The sequence below is a fragment of the Canis lupus genome, chromosome 28 (assembly GCF_011100685.1).
Source record: "Canis lupus familiaris isolate Mischka breed German Shepherd chromosome 28, alternate assembly UU_Cfam_GSD_1.0, whole genome shotgun sequence".
Classification (NCBI taxonomy): domain Eukaryota; kingdom Metazoa; phylum Chordata; class Mammalia; order Carnivora; family Canidae; genus Canis; species Canis lupus.
Genome location: NC_049249.1, coordinates 11,004,472 through 11,025,122, shown reverse-complemented (window position 1 = coordinate 11,025,122; position 20,651 = coordinate 11,004,472). Strand labels below are relative to the sequence as shown.

Genomic DNA, 20,651 nt, shown 5'->3' with positions numbered 1-20,651 from the left:
GTGAGGGGAACTGAAAGTCAACTGTGGCGCTGCGTCCCCAGCTATCCTGTGAACAGGCCCTGCTTGCTCGGGAATGGGGCAGACACTGCTATGTCTGGGCTGAAGTGCGAAGGTGGTGGGCAGGAGTAAGAGCAGGTGCCTCCCTCTTAGCCTGCAGCTCACGCAGGCCTTTGCCTCTCCAGGGTCCCGCAACGCCCCCTAGCGAGGCATCGCTGTATGTGGCTGCATGTCCATTAGCCTCTGACAAACCTTGACCCACCTGTCTGTCTCACGAAGCCTCTCCAAAAGTTAAAAAGTTCTTGCTTCAAGAAGGGTGTCAGGAAGCCACCTTAAAGCCACCAGAGTGCAGTGCTGAGCCCAGGTGACAGGGACACCAGCTCCTGATCCTTTCCTCCTGGTTTCCTTGTCAGGCCACCCTGACTGGGGTCTGGCCACGCTCGCTGAGAAGGAAAATACTCTCAATCGAGAAAAAGCAGACTTGAACTTGCTCAACTCCACACCTAGAATTGTGGGAGGGAGCCCTGGGTCGTCATGACCCAGGTTTAACGTGCCAATGAGCCACAGACGCCACAGCTCTGCAATTCTGTAATGCTCATGTGCCTCGTGTGGCTAAACCACCTTATCAGAGGTCCCCCTAGGATGATGATATGCACACTTTTCCCAAAGGAAGTCAGAACCTTTTTCTTTCTCGTTCCCTTGCTGGTAAGCTGACACATGCTAGTAGTCTAAATTTGTCTGAGATTTTCCTTTCACATCACCGAGGGTGCGGCACAGCATCTCCAGGATTTTGGCACACACCTCAAGTCCTGAGGGCCGGGCTCAGGGGCTGGAGCAGGCGGCCAGCCCCCTCCTGCTACGCGAGCAGACCAGCAGATTACTAAGGCCACCTTCCTGAGATGCTGCCTCTACTTTCAAAGCACTTTCGCATCTGTTATTCCATTTAATCCTCCCAGCAACTGAGGGAAGAGACAGGACAAGCAGCATCGTCTCTACATCAAGGATAAGCAAAGTGGGCTCAGGGATTAAGTGTTTCTTCTGAGGACCTGTAAGAGCACAGGGCTTGGGATACTAGTAATTCGAGGCTTCCCTGAATTCTCTGCTATGACCTGCTCCCACACCAGAACTGGCTCTGGGGCTCCACGGAGCTTCCGGGGAACGCAAAGTCAAAGCTTGGCAAGAGAGAAGGAAGGAGCAAAAGGCTTTATTGATAAATACGCAGATATGTCTGTACACAGGGACCTGTTGTGGGCCATGACCAGGCTGCAGACCCCCCCACCGCTTGGGTTACAGCCAGGAGATGGCCCTGTGCAGACCCCCGCCACAACAGCACAGCCGTCCAGCCACACGCCCACCTCATCTCTGCCAATTGTGCTGGGGGGCAGGGAGAGGCAGAGGCCGGCCTCGGGCTCCCTGCCCCTGGGGCTCACGAGCCATTCCCTCCCCTCCAGGGGACTGGCACCGGGCCCAGGGCAGAGTCAGGGAGTGGGGGGCAGGGGTAGGGGACAGCAGCTGCTTCAGACCCTGAGCAGAAAACCGGAGTGAGCACAGCCGGCAGCACCAGATGACAGACAGATCTGGGCTCCAGGGGCCTCCGGGCTGGCCCTTGTGGCTCGAGCCTGCTGCGGGAGAGAGGCAGGGTGGAAAGCCCCAGAGTGCCTTTTCTCTGACCAAGTTGGCAAAGCCTGTGTGTGGCAGCACTGCCTCCTGGGTGCGGGGCACTGGTGGCCCACAGTGCCCCTGGGAGGCAGGGTCCCTTCATGGCTTGCTCAGCAACCACACGGCAGGAGGCGCCCCTGAAGAAAGTAACAGCACTCGGAGGCAGCAGCAGGGTGGGGGGGGACCTAGTGCTCAGCCAGGAGGGCCTCTCAGCCCCACAGAGCCCTCCATGGCCTCTCTTCCCAGGGGTCCGCGGGCTCATCAGTCCTGGGGCGGCGGGGGCTGGTTGATGATGACCTGGATAACAAAATCTTTCTGGATCTTGGTTTCCTGGAGTCGCGTGCGGTCTGTGAGCAGCTTCCCGGAGAAGAACCACCGTTGCCAGGACGGCTCAATGCCCTCTTGGGTGTGCAGCTGCCTCTTCAGCTGCCCCACTGTGTCAGGCAGGCTGGCGCTGAGCCTCACGTCCTTGCCCGTGGAAAGGCGCACCTTCAGGGGGAACTCGCGGCGCACGCTGGGCGTGGGCTCTGGCGGCTCCAGGCTCTCCTCCTCAGTGTGCTCCAGCAGCAGGTTCACGGGCGGCGACAGGCAGTAGATGGGCAGCTGGTAGCGATTGCCCAGCTCGTCGTAGCATTCACAGAGGGTGCCTGTGTGAGGACCGGGCCAGTCAGAGTCTGCTTGGGACCCCCGGGACCCCCAACGTCGCTGTAATTTGGAGACAGGGGCCCATGTGGGAGTAATTAAGGTTAAATAAGCTCACGTTGGGGAGGAGCACCAATCCAATAGGATTAGTGTCTTTATAGGAAGAGACACCGAGGCACATTCTCTCCCCACCATGCGAGGACATAGCAAGCAGGTGGCCATCTACAAGCCAAGAAGAGAGCCCTCACCAAAAAACAAATCAGCTAGCACCTAGATCTTGGGCTTCCCAGCCTCCACAACTATGAGAAATAAATCTGTTGTTTAATAAGGTACCCAATCTGTGATATTTTGTAATAGCAACCCAAGCAAAGTAATACACCTGTTCTGGCCATCCCACAGTCCCCAAACCCACCCTACAGTCAGGTGTCTCTGGGACAGAGAGCTGGGAGTTCAAGGTAAAATCGGGAGGATGTGGGCTGGCATCTTGGCTTTACCAGGTACTGGCTTGTTCAATGCTGGCAAACTATGAAACGTTCCATTTGTTCATTCAACAAGTCTCTCCTGAACATATGGGCTTGGTGCTGGGGTTACAAAGGTGAATAGAAAGCACGGGCCCCGCTCTTCATGGCTTATCCCCTGGTGGGCCCCAGTTTCCTTCCTGTACTATGTATTGCATATAGTAGTATATTTATTGTGTCTTGAGCACCTACTAAGTGCTGGGACTTGGCTAAAGGATGTTTTGCATATCTTGCTGAGTCCTCAAAACCATCCTATGAGGTGGGTATCCCCACTTTACAGCTGTAAGTTCCTGAGACTTTAAAATCGAGAAGCTCCCTGCTCAGGGGCACACCACCAAAAACAGAGACATTTGTTACAACCCAGGTCTGTGATTCTAGACTTCCACTGTTATTCTCTACTTTACACGGCCCCATGAGGCTGTTATGAACTTAAATGTGATAATATAGTAGAAGCTTCTAGCTCAGTGTCCAACACATAACATCCAACAGAAGGTTAGTACCTCAGATGTTCTGTGATCCCAAAGTACCCTGAGCAACTCTATCTTGCTGTCATCTAGCTTGCTTTGATGTTGGCTGGTGTCTTTCTATCCCTTCACTACACGAGCAGGGACTGTGTCTCATTTTCGTTTGTGCCCCCACCCCTGGTCAGTAAGGGCTGCCTAAATGAACATGCAAATGCCACTCTGGCCACCTAGCAGCTTGGATAAAAACTCCCTATGTGTGGTTGGCCACTGGCTTTCTTCCACCCTGAGCAGCCTGGTGGCTCCCACTCACCATGAGGCAGGGTGATGCTGGCTCCGTCCAGGATGGCCTGAGCCAGCTCGTGGTCGTTGGCCTCAGCTGCATAGGCGGCGGCCTTGAGGGCGTCCCAGATCTCCTTGCGGCCCTCAAAGGCAGGTGCTGTGTCCCAGAACTCATCCCGTTTGCTCCGCAGCTGCCCGTCAGTCATGGGGTAGTCACTCTTCCACTTCAGTCGTTCCTTCTTCAGGGGCTCATTGCGCCCTGAGCAGGATGGAAGGGACAGGCTGAGCGCCTCTAAAGCCAGGCTGTGGTCAGCCCTCTCTCCCACCCCTTCCCTGCCAGCACCCCCCCTTCCCCCATCCCTCCCCTTCCCAGCAGTGGCTCCTAAATATTCAGGTCTTGGGGGCCTTTCTGGCATCAAGGAAGAGTCTGGAGACTGCACACACCCAGCCTGGGAACGTAAACTATTTTTGTCAACACTGCATATATTGCCTCTTTCCTTGATTATGAAGGAGTACACGTTCACTATTCTTAAAAATCTGGCAAAAATGTCAATGTGTGAGAATAATGGTGGTCATTCATAGGGCAGGGCAAGCACTTTAAACCCACTGCTGTTCATCTCGTACGCAATACCCAGCAGATGGGCAAACTGAGACCTGAAGAGCCTATCATTTGCCTGAGGCCACACGGGTAGGGATCTCACACAAGACTTTCTAAATGCTAAGCCCACCCTCTCACTGCTGTCTGTGCCATGCTGCCACTGGGGAAGAAATGACTCAAGAACTCTACTCTTGGGGATCCCTGGGTGGCTCAGCAGTTTAGCATCTGCCTTCGGCCCAGGGTGTGATCCTAGCGTCCCAGGATCGAGATCCACGTCAGGCTCCCTGTATAGAGCCTGCTTCTCCCTCTGCTGGTGTCTCTGCCTCTCTCTCTCTCCCCATCTCTCATGAATAAAAAAAAAGAAAAGAAAAGAAAAGAAAAGAAAAGAAAAGAAAAGAAAAGAACTCCACTCTTCAGAAATAACCACCATTGACACGGAAACAGATTTCCTTTCCCCCATTTCTCTCAATATGGTTGAGTTCATATCATTTTTTAAAAAGACTTATTTATTTATTTGATAGAGATTGAGTGTGCACCTGCACGAGCAGGGGTGCAGGTGGGAAGGTGGGCAGAGGGAGAGAGCATCCCAGGCAAACTCCCTGCTGAGCACAGAGCCCAAAGCAGGGCTTGATCTTACCACCCTGAGGTCATGACCTGGGCTGAAATCACGTGTCAGAGGATGCTTAACCAACCACCCGGGTGCCCTAGCTAAGCTCAGACTATTACATTTATTTGTTTATATTCCTTGTTACAGAAAGGACTTCGCATTTTTTTTAATGCCAATATGTTTCTTTCTATACTTACATTACTGTCAATGTATATTCCCATGATTAAACACGATAAACTGCAATGTCTGTCATTAATGAATTGTCTACCACATAGTTACAAAAAATATTTTTTTGAAAAAACCATAAGCAGGCAACCAAAAAACCCCTGTGGCATCTGAAGATGAAAACAATTCTGCTAAATGTCATTTTTCTTGTTACGTGGCCCCAAATGACTTCCAAGACAAGTTAAGATGGAGGCCAGAAACATCTCTCAAAGGCTCTATGAGGCTCAGTCCTTTCAAAGCTGAACGCAGAATTTGCCACAGGAGAAAGGTCTCAAGCCCTCAGCTCCCCCTAGAATTCAGATTCGACAGGCAAGAGGCAGAACCAAAGCTGAGGTCAGCCCCAAGGCTGCCTTGTCTGGATGGGGCAGGAGAGGGGGCTCCTCAGGGGAACACAATGACATCCACTGCCTACCAATTGTGGGAAAGAACACCCTGCAAGCACTGTACTTATATACATTGTCCCATTTTAGCTTCGCAATTAGCCTTAGGCCCTAAAGGTTTATAGTTTCCCCCAGATGATGGGACAGGCAGAGAGATCAAATGACTCGCCTGAGGTCACACAGTAAGTGAAAGAGTGAGGTCCCACCTTAGATCAAGACAGAATCCACAGTGGACCTCCTGCAGGTTTGCCACCAGTGCAGGCAGCAAACTCTCAAAGTCAGACATTTAATTTAAAGGGCTCCTGGGTTAGCAGAAAGAAATGCAAATCCTCTTTGTGGGAAAACAACTTTAAACCAGGCCTCAAAGAATTCCCAGGATAAAGTTCCAAGGAAAATAAATGATAAGGTCAGAGTTGTTTTTTTTTTTTTTTTTTTTAAGCACAACATACAAGGAAACCGGCAGTATGAGCCAGAGCCAGAAAAAACAGCAGACGGAAGAATCAGACGGACAAAGATTTCAGATATGGGGTTTATCAGACACAGATTACAAAATACCAAGTTTAAGAAATAAGTGAGTCTTAACAATATGAACAAGGAAAAAATAGATTTATAAAAAATGACCAAGGAGAAATTAAAAGAACCATACAGGACTTCTAAAAATGAAAAACATACTAACCGAAACTTAAAGGGTCTAACTTTGGGGCACCTGGGTGGCTCAGTCCATTGAGAGTCTGCCTTGGGCTCGGGTCATGATCCCAGAGTCCTGGGATGAATGAAGCCTTGCATCAAGCTCCCTGCTGGGTGGGGAGCCTACTTCTCACTCTCCTCCCTGCTCTTGCTCTCTTTCACCAGCTCTGTCTCTCTCTCTTAAATAAATAAACAAAATCTTGGGGAGAAAAAAAAGGGTCTAACATTTTAAGTCAGAATTTCCAGAAGGATACAACAGTTAGAAGGGGGCGAAACAATATTCAAAGAGATCATAAAAATGTCTATTTTCCTCTAAACTGACCTATAGATTTAATGCAATTTCACTAAGATTCCTAACTGGGAAGCTTTTTTCCTCTCCCCTCCAGGAACTTGGCAAGTCTAAAGTTTATATAGAAGAACAAAACCACCCCAGAGCAGGATGAGTGGGAGAACCTGCACTACCATTACCAACACGGATTATAAAGCTATAGTGAGTGCAGTCCTAGAACAGGGACAGATAAATGGGCTGATGGCACAGAACAGAGAGCCCAGAAATAGACCCAGCATATACAGAAACATGACTAAAATGAGCAGGAACATTGCAGATGGTGTGTGCATGTAAGATGGACGTGAAATATATATATATATACACACACACTGGCCTCTGCCCCTGGTTTCTGATAATATTTGGTCTTTGATCTGGTTCCTGATACACAGCTACTAAAACTCTTATAATTTCCTGAGTGATAGGGATGTCTGATATAGAGTTCCCAAACCCCTTGGAACTTCCTGGGTGATTCAAGTGTCTTTCATTCTAATGAGGTGGCTCTTGGTGGGCTCTAAGAAAAGCTTGGAACTTTTAGCCCTGTCCCCCATTCTCTGGTTAGGAGAGAGGAACTGTAAACTGAGTTAATAACTGGTCATACCTATGTGATGAAACCTCCACAAAAATCCCCAAAGTATGAGGCTTGGAGAGCTTCCAGGTTGGTAAGCATATCCATGTGCTGGAAGGGTAGCACACCCCAAGTCTGGGACAAAAGCTCCTGTGCTTGGGACACTTTCAAATGTCCCCTCATAGGATCTCTTCATCTGGCTATTTATTTGTATCCTTTAAAATGTCCTTTGTAATAAATCAGCAATAGTAAGTAAACTGTTTTCCTAGGTATTGTTGAGCTACTCTAGCAGATTACTGAACCCAAGGGGAGGTCATGGGAACCTCTGATTTGTAGCCAAGTTGGACAGAAGTTGTGGGTAACCTGGGTACTCACTACTCGAAACTGGAAGCTGGGGCAGTCTTGGGGCATGAACCCTTAACACGTGCACTAATTCCAGGTGGCATCAGAATTGAATAGAATTGTAGGATACCAGTTAGCATCCACAGAAAATTGGGAGAATTGGTGTGGGAAAAATACCCATAAAACTGGCGTCAGAAGCATTCTGTGTGATCAGTAGAGGAGAAACACAGGAGGTTTTTCTTTTTTTTTTTCTTTTTTTTAAATGGTTTTATTTATTTATTTGAGGTAGAGAGAGAGAGAGAGAGAGCATGAGCGAGTGGGGGAGGGGCAGAGGGAGAAGCAGGCTCTCTGCTGAGCAGGGAGCCTGACACAGGGCTTGATTCCAGGACCCTGAGATCATGACCTGAGCTGAAGGCAGATGCTTAACTGACTGAGCTACCCAGGCGCCTCAAAATTTTTCTTCACAAGGGACTACTGATAAATGCTGTTAGGGCTACAGGCTCTCCATATAGGAAAACACAAAACAGAATCCTTACCTCACACCAGCCACAAATATTAAAACCAGATCAATCAGGGGCTTAAGCGTGGAAGAGAAAGGACACAGTGGGGAGACAGATTATAGTTCTGTCTGGATGTTTTCTGTGAAAGTTTGGTCCAGAGGGTTGTTTTTTTTTTAATTTTTTAATTTTTTAATTTTTTATTTTTTAATTTATTTATGATAGTCACTCAGAGAGAGAGAGAGAGGCAGAGACACAGGCAGAGGGAGAAGCAGGCTCCATGCACCCGGAGCCCGACGTGGGATTCGATCCCGGGTCTCCAGGATCGTGCCCTGGGCCAAAGGCAGGCGCCAAACCGCTGCGCCACCCAGGGATCCCTCAGAGGGGTTTTTTAACTGGATCAAAGAAATAGCTCTGCTTCATGATTTCTGACCCCTTCTCTCTCTGGTCCTTTAGCAATAACTCTGATCAACCAGGGTTCACAGTCATTAAGTGACACCCTCAGGGACCTGTGGGCCATGTGGGGCTTCTGCCCCTCCACTCGGTGACTTGTCTTTTTCTTTTTTTTTTTTTAAGATTTTATTTATTTATTCATGAAAGACAGAGAGAGAGGCAGAGACACAAGCAGAGGGAGAAGCAGGCTCCATGCAGGGAGCCTGATGTGGGACTCGATCCCTGGACCGCAGGATCACGCCCTGGGCCAAAGGCAGTTGCTCAACAGCTGAGCCACCCAGACGTCTCAAACTTCTTGAGCTGATTTCTATAGTTTTCCTGTCTCCTTCCTCTTGGCCAGATGTCACTTCTTACTAGTCCCTGCCTACCTGTGGCTCCTATAGGTAGAGGTCAGGCCCAGCTAATGGGCTCCTAATCTGCTGAGGTTGAGAAAGCCTGTCAGTACTTTTGAAATCGAGAGCATCCAGTTTTAAGAAAGAGGCTTCCCAAAGAAGAAAGAGACTAAGCTTCAGGGCATCTGTTGTTCCTGCTCAGAACCCCCTAACTTCTGTCCCATTAAGTGGTTAGGTTTTGGCTCTATTCCTGACAATTGAGGTTGGACTGTGACCTCAGGACTCCTAAGGTATAACCACGTACACATGCCTCTCACTGTCTCCTAAGCTAAAAATATCCCCTTTTCAAAGTCATCACCTGAGGGATCCTTTGCACACATATCTGGCTTTCAGAGTCCCCTCCCCTGCACGTGGACAGCAGAATGCTTTCCAGTTATCACAGACCCACCCACAAATGGGACACAATGCAAGTGTGCATCCGCAAATATTAACAGCACCTGCAATCACCCAGAATGCAATGGTTTAAAAATTCCTCATCTTATATGCTGGCCCTTTCAGGTGGAAGACACTAGAAAATATCAGAATGGAGTGGGGGTGGTGCGGGGAATAGGGAAGGTTGATATAAGGAAAGGGCACAGGAGCCAAGTTGTCTTTGCAGCCATCATGGCACTTCAGAGCCAGCAGAGGGCAGCCGCAGCACCTCTGGGCCAGGTGCTGGCTCCCTCCAACACTGAGTCAAATACAGCATAAAAATATCCAGCAAAACTCTCCAGACCGGAGGCAAGCATGTGTAACAGACATGCCAAAATGTCTGGATCCCTACAGTCTGATGCTTATAATTTAGGCAAAGATACAGACAAAAACCGAAAAAGAAGGTTTTAATCCAAACATAAAAGCAAACTGATGAATATTTTTAATTTCAGTTACTTAAAAAAAAAAAAAAAAAAAAAAAAACAAACCACGATGTTTTATAGTTAGCTGAGTCAAAAACATTGGGCAGTAGAAAGGGTGTGAACACTCTCATATGCTGCACAAATTGGTACAAACTTTCTGGAGGGCATTTGGTATGGTACCAAAAAACTAAAAAATGTGCATTCTTTTGGCTCAGATATTCGGTTTCCAAGAATGTATGCTAAGAAAATAATTACAAGTATGTGGCGAAGGTTCATCTATGAAGCTGTTTAACTCAACACAATTTTAAACAGGGAAAGCTAGAAACAAACTAAATGTATGCCAGCAGGAGAAAGGCTAAATAAAATCTGTGCATCTGTGGCAGCCGCTCTGTAATGCTGACTAATGTGGAGAAATGTCCACAAAACAGTGAAAAAAGGTTATAGGACAGCAAGTGTTCTGTGCTCCAGCTCCTGTTTCTAAAAAAGTATGTGAAATTATATATATTAAAAAGAATGGAAGGATTCACACCAAAATGGTAACAGTGGTTAGAGCTGATTGGCAATGACTAGTGAAAAAAAGACTTTTTTGCTTATATTTTCCAAGTTTCCTAAAAGGCATTTATGACTTCGGTATAAGAATAATACAATGAAAGTTGTTAACAAAGAAAAAAGGGTATGTAAAGTTCCAGGGAGCAGCTACAGAAAAGTAGGAAGGGTTTGTGGAGCCGAGTGAGGGGTTTTTGGGAGTGGTGATGAGCTGCAAAGCCCAAGGGCCACAACCTCGAGGGTTTTAGTTACTGGCAGCTCTGGGTAACTGTCCAGGGGCAGAGCCGGTGCTGCTGGTTTCCACAGCAGGAGCATCTAGTGGCTTCTACTTATGTCTCTACCTGTCCTAAATAAGCTCCAGGTCAAAGACGGAGTAAAACAAATGGACCTTATCTTTAACGAAGACAGAAGAGAAATTTAAAAAACAACAAAAGATCGGGGAACCTGGGTGGCTCAGTCAGTTAAGTGTCTGCCTTTGGTTCAGGGCATGATCCTGGGGTTCTGGGACTGAGCCCTGTGTGGGGCTCTGAGCCCAGCAGGGAGCCTGCTTCTCCCTCTCCCTGCCACTCCCCCTTCTTGTCCTCTGTGTGTCAAATAAATAAATAAATAAATAAATGCTTTATTTTACTTATTTTTAAAAAGATTTTTAAAAAAGATTTTATTTATTCATGAGACACACCCAGAGAGAGAGAGGCAGAGACACAGGCAGAGGGAGAAGCAGGCTCCACGCAGGGAGCCCAATGTGGGACTGGATCCAGGGACTCCAGGATCATGACCTGAGCCAAAGGCAGACGTTCAACCGCTGAGCCACCAAGGCATCCCAAATAAAATCTTTAAAACAACAACAAACAACAAAAGATCATTCTGTAGTCAAAGTCCACACCAGCATGGGGAAGTACAAAACGCCCATGAAAACCACGACTTTCTGTGATAATGGTGGACAGGAAACAGCAAGATATCTGTGACTGAGCAGAGAATGTAGGTTTTTTGAGTACAGAGGCAGAGCTGGAGTCTCAGCGGGCTGTTCAACATACCACCTGTGTTAAGATCTCCTGAAGGCCTGGTTAGAAAGGCAGGCTCCAGGGTTTACTTCAGACCCACTGGACTCAGAAACATAGGGGCCGGGCTGGGGTATACACTTGATTCCAACAGAAGGACTCCACTTGTAAACACAGGAGAACAGAAGTGGAAGTGGCACACTCATCTACACCTTCATGTAAGTTAGTTTAATGGATCACCTCTGAAGTCACTGCTGAGCGCCAGACTTGGAGAGGCAAGAGGAGAGAGAGCAGAAGGGCACAGCGGTCTGGATTGGGGGAGGATAATGATGGTGGACCTGTGGTTTGGTCTCCATAATGAATGGTGTCTGGTGATACTACCCCCAAGGGAGGGCACTGTAAAGAGTTGGAGAGCACAACCAAAGGCCCTTTCCGATTTACCTGGAGCTGGTGTGTGTCTCTGAGCCTGGGTGTGTGTGCGCACTACTACCACCTGCTTCACACTGTTTAATTCAGAATGACGATGCCAAAGAGGGGAGTCTCGAGAACCTATCGAAGGACAGGTTCCTGGTGGCTTCCCTTTGAACACCCCATGGCCTCACAGCATGCTGGCCTGGTGCCAGTTCTCGACAAGTGTCTGCTGAGTTGAAAATGGAGCTGACAATCGCCTAGTGAATGGGGTCGGGAGCCTGGTGGAGGAATCACGGCTGAGAGCACCTGTGGGCAGGTGGGAGGGAACAGGAGAAAAGTCTACACGAGAGACAAGCTAGGCAGTCCCTCTGCCTCTTGGTATCATGCCTCAGGAGGTCTTCATTGTGGCTTTGGAGACTGGCACAACTGAGCCACTGGGAAGTGACACGACATCTGAGGCCAGCCAAGGGAACCAGAGATTTCCCAGGACAGGCAGTCCACCCAAGCCAGGAGACAGCCCTATTTATACCGTCAGCAATCCCCAAGCTCTATTCCACATGGTTACCAAGCTCCATCCCCAGACCCCTACTCTGGGGACAGAGCCCACGGTGTCTTCCCAGGAGTGCTGATTATGGGACAAGTCTGGGCTTGCTCTAGCTGGTGTGAGAGATGAGGCTCCAGGCAGGGACAAAGGCCTGCCTGTCCCAACATCTTGGGCTGCAAAGGCCCTTTGGTCAGGATGCAGACTGGAACATCTCTTCTTCCCCTCCCACCCTGGTAGGCACAGCTGGGATGCAGGGGGCTGGTGAGATGAGGCTGAAGTGTGGCACCTGGTGGAGGGGGTCATGGGTCAGAAAGAATAGCAGGCCCCAGAAGAAGGATCAGCCCAGCTGGGGAGGGGTGCAGGTGGGGGAAGTGGAGCCCAGGTAATCCCTTCAGGAAGCGTGGTATTTATAGTTAGACTTAGCCCAGGATGACCCTCAGAGCTGAGCCAGAGTAACCTTCGAAGGGAAAGTGCTGGCCCAGCTCTGGTAGCTGGGGCCTTCTTCCCCATCCCTCCCTCACACCCAGCTCCAGGGTTCAGGGAAGGGGAAGGGGTGGAGACAGTTGCTAAGTGACAAACCAGGCTTCCTAAACGGTATCACCCCCTGGGTCCTGTTGGTCCCAGGTGGTCCTGGGCAGGGCTGAAGGAATCAAGGCTTCTCTGGGAGCCCTGTACCAGGCTCTGTGGTGACGCTGGGCACAGGGCTACTGCAATTCTCTGTGATGATCCTGCTTGTCCTCCCCTGAGGCTGGGACCACCTCCAGGTTCTCTCTGGGGTCTGTGGGCCCACCCAGGGTCTGGCATGCAGCACTTCACAATAACTGTTTATCCAGTGAGTGAATGAAGTGAGCAAGGCAGTTTCGGAAAAGTAGGGGGAACTCAAGGGGGGAGAGGCAGGATCTGAGTTGGGGGAGCAGATGGAGCTGTCTGGAAGAAATTACTGTAAGTAGGAGAGTTAGGAAGAATGGGGGGAGGCATGGAGGGAATCCAGGAGGGAACAGACTAGTTCCTGAGGTATATACAGAAGAAACCCACTGGAGGAAGATGGGCTGGATGTCAGAAACCATGCCCAGCGAGGGCCTGGAACCTTCTTGGCAACTGGAGAGAGAAAAGTGCAGCCAAGAAAAATAAACCTGCCCAGAGGCCCCCTGCTGGGGCAGTGGGTGTGGACAAGGGGGCACACATAACTGTGGAGACAGTATACGCTTTCACCGTGCTTGCACACAACAGACACATTTACTGGGGTAAACTTAGGGGGAGCAGGGTCCATATCTACTCTCTGCCTCTTGCCTCTAGCCCAGGCCCCAGGCAGGGTGAAAGTTGCAGAGCCAGGCACTGACCAACTCTTCCCTTGACCTGAGCTGACTCCCACCAGGCATCCCCCCCCCCCCCCCCATCCAGTTCCCTGGTAGAAAAGTTCTGGGCTGTCTGATCTCAACTACAAACAGAACTCCCAAATCCTCAGGATCTACTCTGGGATCTAACCTGCCATACAACCAACAGCTCTTTTTCTGAGGCCGGCTGGGATTCACAGGTAGAGTTAAACATCGAGTATTTGGGAAACCACTATACTTCTCCTTGTTTTAGGTTCATAGGAATTTAAAATAACCACCACTAGCCCCCACCCCTCACCCCCAGCCAGTTCCTTTCTTGTAGTGAATATATTCCTATCTTCACCACATATTGATGTTTGCTGCGGGTGCACCGAAGTCCTGGCCTGAACGTGAATGGTTCCAGGGCTACCAGCTCTAGAAGGGACCTTGATTACATGTGTTTTCTGGCAACCTAGATTATAGGTAATTATGACTTAAGAGACACATTCACAAACCTTCTCTCTCCAATGTGGCTACTCACTCACATGGGAGCTTCAGATACGGGGGCGGGGGTGTTGTTTCAGGGACTGACTGCCTTGTGAGAATGGGGAGGGCAACCTCACTATTCCAAACTCGGTGTTCCCATCTGCAGTCCTCCATCTCGTAGGACTGCTGTGAGGATCAGAGATCCTACTCTGCCCGATGCTTAAAAGGCAGTACTACTGTAATTAGCAATCATGCCAAGTCAATAATGCTTATTACCACTATGCAATTAAGAGAATGAAAGGTTACTACCTTCCCCCCCACCCATAAAGTTGCTGTGATTTTGAAAACTTTGAAAAATCCTGCTGCAGTGAATTCCTGGTCTCTACCTCATGGTGCAGGAGGACAGAGGGGTTAAATGAGGTTAAGTTTGACAGGGACAAAGAGCGGGCTCAACATGTGCCTGCTTCCCTGTGTGCCTGCATAGTAGAGGGTGAGCATTTTTCCTGGGGCAGAAGACAGAGGACTGTGGCTAAGAAATAAAACAGAAACTCTCCGGAGGTTGCTAGAAAGGTCTCTGGTATCTGGCCAGCTCCTCTTGCTACCTCAGGACTCCAGGGAAGAGAGACAGGTCATCTCTGCCACTGTGCTTTCCACAGCCCTGCTGTCAGGGAGAGTCCCCACGGGCTCGGCAGCCAGGTGCTTGGAGGCTGAACGGCACAGCCTGACTTCTGACACCGGAGACGCCCTCTCACTGGGTGTCAAGTGCATCAAGTACTTTACCAAGACACACGCCACTGTACCAGGGCAGGGCCCCAGAGCATGGCAGCATTCTGAAGCCAGGAGTGACCTCACAGTTGGTTAGTCTAGCCTCTTCATTTTTTTTAATTTTTTATTTATTTATGATAGGCACACAGTGAGAGAGAGGCAGAGACACAGGCAGAGGGAGAAGCAGGCTCCATGCACCGGGAGCCCGACGTGGGATTCGATCCCAGGTCTCCAGGATCGCGCCCTGGGCCAAAGGCAGGCGCTAAACCGCTGCGCCACCCAGGGATCCTGCCTCTTCACTTTATAGACGAGGAGACAGGCCCTGACAGGTGATGTGAACTGTCCCAAACCGCACAGCTCTTGCACATGTGTATGTGTGTGTATGCGCATGTGCGCAGCAGGGGTAGGAAGCGAATTCTGCCTATAAAACCACTCCACTGCCAGTGGAAGCAGAATTACAACTAGAATATTAAAATGTTGGGGATCCCTGGGTGGCTCAGCAGTTTGGCGCCTGTCTTTGGTCCAGGGCGGGATCCTGGAGTCCCAGGATCGAGTCCCACGTGGGGCTCCCAGCGCGGAGCCTGCTTCTCCCTCTGCCTGTGTCTCTGCCTCTCTCTCTATGTCTATCATAAATAAGTAAATAAAATCTTTTTTTTTTTTTAAAGTTTAAAATGTCACAAGTTTGAGAGATGACAAATACGCTAATGGGAAAGCAGCAAGCAGAACCCACATCGGGGCAAGTGTGGAGGAGTTATGAGTTGGCCTGACCCTCTAGTTCCCACTAGAGGCAAATGGAATCTAAGAGCTGGGCCCTCCCGGACAGTGTGGCCTAACTGTGCACCCAGGTCTCTAGAAACACAGACTCTAATTCTGCATGGCTGGCTGGGGGCTCAGTGATGGAGACCAGCCTCCTGCCCCACACAACATTGCTGCCAGGGGCAAGCCAGCCTCTGTGCGCATTTCTAGTGTAAGAAGCTTATTTGCATGGTTAGATGGGCCAAATGGTAAGAAAGTTAATCATCTCAGAGTCGCCCTTCACTGGGCATCAGCTATGCAGCAGGCAGCAAAACAGAGAAACGCAGAGGCCGAAGGTCCAGAGTTTGGTTGTCAGGCAGACCTGGGTTTGGACATGAGCTCCATCACAAATTAGCTAAGTGACTCTAAGTCAACTACTTTAGCTTTTTATTCTCCTCCCCTGGGAAGTAGGGAGAGGTAACATCCTACTTCGTAGGGAGGTTAGGAGGATTAAAAATATGTACATACATATTAAGTTAGCTAATAGAGTCAAGATTATCCATAATAACACTTCTGGTGTGGTCTCCCTGGCACCTAGTCCCACCAGGCTCTTGTTTCCTCACTGAAAACACACACACACACACACACCCTGGCACCATACTTGCTATGGAGCAGGCAATTATTATGGTCACTGGAATTGCTTCTGCCATTATTATTTTTAACATTATTGTTCTGACCTGAAACCCATTAGCTCTGTTCTCTGGGGTGACACAGAACAAGTCACAGCCTCTTTCACGGGGCCAATACTTTCCTCTTCTCCAGACTCTCCTCCTCCGTGGTTTCTCTGGGTTCTTGGCCATCCTGTTCACCCTCTCCTCAACCAACCTGACTCACCTAAGAGCCCAAGCGAGGTCTGCCCAGTGCCAAGGTCTACTGGGCCCTTGCTTTCCTCCATCTGAAAACCAACCCCTCTGCCTCCACAACAACCAGTCACAAGTTCACCCAGAACTGCTGAAGCCGGAGCTAGAAAAGACCCCATAATCCTGCCCCTGATTGCGGCTCTACATTCTCTAGACTCCAGCAGTCACTTACAGTCCAGCTTACCCTGGGCGCTGGCCTAAGTTACTGTCTTTTAGGTCTGTGTCTTAAGTGGGGTGAACCCGGGTCTTTTTCTATTGTGATCCATGCTGTTTGACCCAGGGCACAGCACTTAACCTCTCTTCTCTGTGCTTCCAGAGACACTGAAATGCTCCAGTGAGTCTCCATGCAAAGTGCTGTGGTCAAGTGTGGCACGCGCAGGGATGCCTGACATCTCTGAGATCCAGAGCCCCATCTTTTTAAGGCCTACTCACTGCTTCATGTGGCACAGCTCAAGACCTACAACGTACTGTTTGTGGATCAACAGGGAACTCGTTCAAGCACGTTCACTCTCCCAAGCCGGGCTCAGGCCTCACACACAGCTGTGCCTGACTCACTCTTCCCCCTTCTTCCTCTATAGCTCGTGAATCACCAGCCCTGTCAGGCCAGTGTCCTCCCTGGCTTCCTTCCCGAGCACTGCCTGGTCGTGACCTCTATCCCTCAGGATGCAGGATGAGAGCCCTCTTCCCACCAGGCCCCATGCACAGGCTCCTCTCCCCTGACCTCATGCGTATGAGTATCCCACACCAGCTCCGGGTCACACGCTGCATTGTGTGCAGGGAACATGTATTCGACTCAGTTCCCGGAGGCAATGCAGTGTGGTACACGGAAAGCCAGCTGCCTGGGCCCCACCCCCAGGACTCTGATCTGACTGCTCTGGGGTATGGCCTGAGTGTCACAGGGGTTTTAAAGCTCTCCCAGTGATTCTGATACATGGCCAGGGCTGAAAAGCATTAATCTGGAACCAGGTTGCCCAGCTTGGCTGGCTGCTCCGATTGTTTAATTAGGCCTCTGAGATGGCCTGGCAGGGGGTTGCTCAAGGAGAACCCCAGGCCGGCCCGAGGCTGACCATCTGGACAGTCCTTCCAAGGCTTGGAGCCAGATTGGTCATAAGGCAAAAAGCGGATAGCTCAGGGGACCCCGTGCCTGGGGAAACCCAGTGGCTGCATGTCCAGAGGATACAGCCCAAGCCCTTGTTTGCAGCAGGGACAGGCAGGGTAAGCCGAAACAAGAGGCTTTGGAGTCAGAGTTAGGACCAGCTACCTTACTCTCGTTATTTACAAGGAGCGCCCTTCCCCTCCTGACTCTACTCAGCCACAAAGCCTGATCTCTTGATGCCTGTATGGCCAGCACCCAGATGCTCTCTTCTGTAGATATAGGACTCTTCTTCCAGGGCTGAACCACAGACTTCTGGAGAGAAAATGTGCAGCTCCAAGGCAAGGGGGACAGTGGGAGAGCAGAGGGAGGGAGGTCCTATTTCCTAAGAAAATCTCCCACCCCCTCCCCAGCTGCTCTGGGCAAGGAGAAAGGAAAAATCTGACTCATCAGTGCTGTGTGACTCACAGGCGGACAAAACTTACTTGCCAGACTGGCAGGGAGGAGAGCCTGCTGCTCCCACCACAACCGGGGGCCACTGGCAGGTAAGGCCCATCCCTCCATCACTGCTCACTACCAGCTCCAGGCCTGGGTGGCTGGCCTGGCAGGAATGCCCCAACAGCTACACCCTCCTGTGGTTGGTTTAGTAACTTACTACCAAGGGGTGGGGCTGGGAAGAGTAGAGAATTCAGGTGTGGAACACAGAGAGGTGACTTTGGAATCAGAGAGGACCTGAGTCCAACTCTGAACTCTATGACCTCAGAGGTGTGATGGCAGGTAGCTGAGCCTCTTGACCTCAGTTTCCATATCCATAAAATGGGAGCAATAAGTCTTGAAGGACTATTGAGGATTAAACAAGACATTATATGTAATCCCCTAGTACTGTGTGAGGCACAAAAGTAGTAGTGATTATTACTATGTGTATAAGTACAAGATTTAGGATTAGAGGGATCCCTGGGTGGCGCAGCGGTTTAGCGCCTGCCTTTGGCCCAGGGCGCGATCCTGGAGACCCGGGATCGAATCCCACGTCAGGCTCCCGGTGCATGGAGCCTGCTTCTCCCTCTGCCTGTGTCTCTGCCTCTCTCTCTCTCTCTTTGTGACTATCATAAATAATAAATAAAAAAAAATTAAAAAAAAAAAAAAAAAAAAAAGATTTAGGATTAGAAAAAGAAGATTTTTTTTTTTACATCACTTAATCTAAATTTACAACAACCTTGTATGGCTAATATTACTACTCTCATTTTCCAGATGAGACCTTGAGGTTCAGGAACCCTAGGGCAATGGCAAGAATCCAGTGAATGGTTTCAGATCCTCATTCCCAGCCCAGTGATTGTCTCAGACCCTGTCCTAGCCACCTCCCCAGGGCAGTGAGAAGAACCCCCCCGGTTATGTTGACACACACATAGTTGATAGGTACAGAAGCAGCTCTGCCTCCAGCCCAGGTGGGAAGGCCTAGCTGGCAACACTACTGACCAGTCCTACATCTAGGAAGGCATTGCTACCAGACCTGCCCAGCCTTCCACCCAACCTGGCTTGACTCTAGACCATGTGGTGCCTCCGGAAATTCACTGACTACTGCCTATGTGTGTGTCACCCTCCATTCCGGCTGTGAGCTTCTCGAGGCAGCACCTGGCCTCATTAGTGCTGGCATCTGAATGCTCGGCCCCTAGCCTAGAGCCGGATAAGCAGTACAGTCAGGCTGCCAAAAGCCTCAGATACCAGACCTGAGATGTGAGGCCACTTACTTGCATGATTTGGGCATGCTATTTACCTCTGAGAACCTCAGTTTCCTCATCTGGAAAATGGGGAATGGGGATAACCGTCACTACATTACAGTTATGATGAGAACTACAGTAATAAGCAGTTATAACTATGGTAGTAACAATCAGGACAAATATGTATTAATTTCTTATGCCAAATATTGTTCTAAGCCCCTTCTACAAATCAAATCGCCTAACCCAAAGGTCACACAGCTAGATGGCAGGCTGATTCTGAAACCCTCACAAGATACCACCTCTCTTGAGTGTCAAGTGCCTGGTATGTCGTGTTCAGAACTTAGAAGCTAGTTTAGTGGATGCTTAGGAAGCATTTCTTTTTATTTTTTAAATTTTATTTATTTTATTTTTAAAAAAGATTTTATGTATTGATTTGAGAGAGAGCACAAGAAGGGGGAGCAGCAGGTGGAGGGAGAGGGAGAAACAGACTCCCTGCTGAGCAGGAGCCCAATGTGGGGCTTTGATCCCAGGACTCTGAGATCATGACCTGAGCTGAAGGCAGACACTTAACTGACTGAGCCACTCAGGTACCCCAGTATTTGTAAGATGAATCAATTAATGAACCTCTTTTGGTCTAATTTCCATCCACAAGCATTTATTATTGAGTACTTATCTTCATACAGACTGAATTATTTGAAGTTCTGTGAAATAAATAGTTAAAAAAGAACAAGTTAAAAAAATAAAAAGCAAAGCCTCCTCGCCCTGCTACAGGAAGGTAACAGGATCCAGATAGCTAGAGCAAGAGCCAATGATTCCAACCCTGGAAGTTTCATGCCCCTCCCCCTTCCTCAGAGAAGGTTCCAGATGGGAGGGACCAGCTCCCTCAGGAGAAGAGGGGAGGAAACGGCCAAAGGTGCTGGCCGTGCCTGGCCTTCTGGGGTGCCGCTGGGGGTGATTGTGTGAAAGGGCCTCAGGGTGGCCCAGGCACCTCATCCATAGCTGTTAACGTAGGCAATGCCTGAGAGGTGGTGGCTCAGAGGGCAGGGAGCTCAGAGTGGCTGAGTAGCCTCTAGGAGCTGGCACTGGCATCTGTATGGGGTGCAGGGAGAGACAGAGCCCCCAAGCCCTCCCACATAGCATCACCTTCCAGCCAGGCCACAAGGGCCAGCCCCTAAACTAGACAAGGCGAGGGGAGCTCTTTTCTAAGCACCAAAACCTGTTTCAAAGAAAATAGTGAATGGCTGTCAGAGAAGCCTACTGACCCTCCCCTCCTGGCATCTCCTTGACAGCTCCAGGAAACCCCAGGCTTCCAGCTACACTGCCCACCAGGTCTCTCAGGGACAGGTGCCTTCACCTTCAGGGCAGCTCTCTCAATGCAGCTATGAAGGTTGCATACCTCAGCCCCTGTGACCTGGACAGCCCCTTGTCTGGGCCCTTAGCTATAAAAGCAGTAGGCTGGACTAATGGATTCAGGATGCCTTCTAGCTCTAAGACTCAATTCAAATCCACCCTGTGGAAAGGCCTGTGTGGAGCTCCCAATGGACACAAAGACAGTGAAGGCAAGAAACCCTTCTGAAAACTCACAGCCCCTTGCAGAAAACCTCATGGCAAACCACATGATAATGCAAGCATGCACATACACACGGGCGCACACACACA

At 49.7% G+C, this 20,651-nt stretch overlaps 1 protein-coding gene across 3 annotated transcripts in view; it reads right to left on the bottom strand.

Moving 5' to 3' along the window:
• Positions 1–1,181: 1,181 nt before the first annotated feature.
• UBTD1 (ubiquitin domain containing 1) overlaps positions 1,182–20,651 on the bottom strand; it is a 55,456-nt gene continuing 35,986 nt past the window's right edge. For all 3 annotated transcript variants that reach the window (XM_038578433.1, XM_038578435.1, XM_038578434.1), the window contains 2 exons: positions 3,591–3,818; positions 1,182–2,303 (listed from right to left, as the gene is read on the bottom strand). In XM_038578433.1, the coding sequence (XP_038434361.1) occupies positions 1,918–2,303; positions 3,591–3,818 (614 nt within the window). In that variant the 3' untranslated portion in view covers positions 1,182–1,917. The remainder of the gene's footprint in view (positions 2,304–3,590; positions 3,819–20,651) is intronic.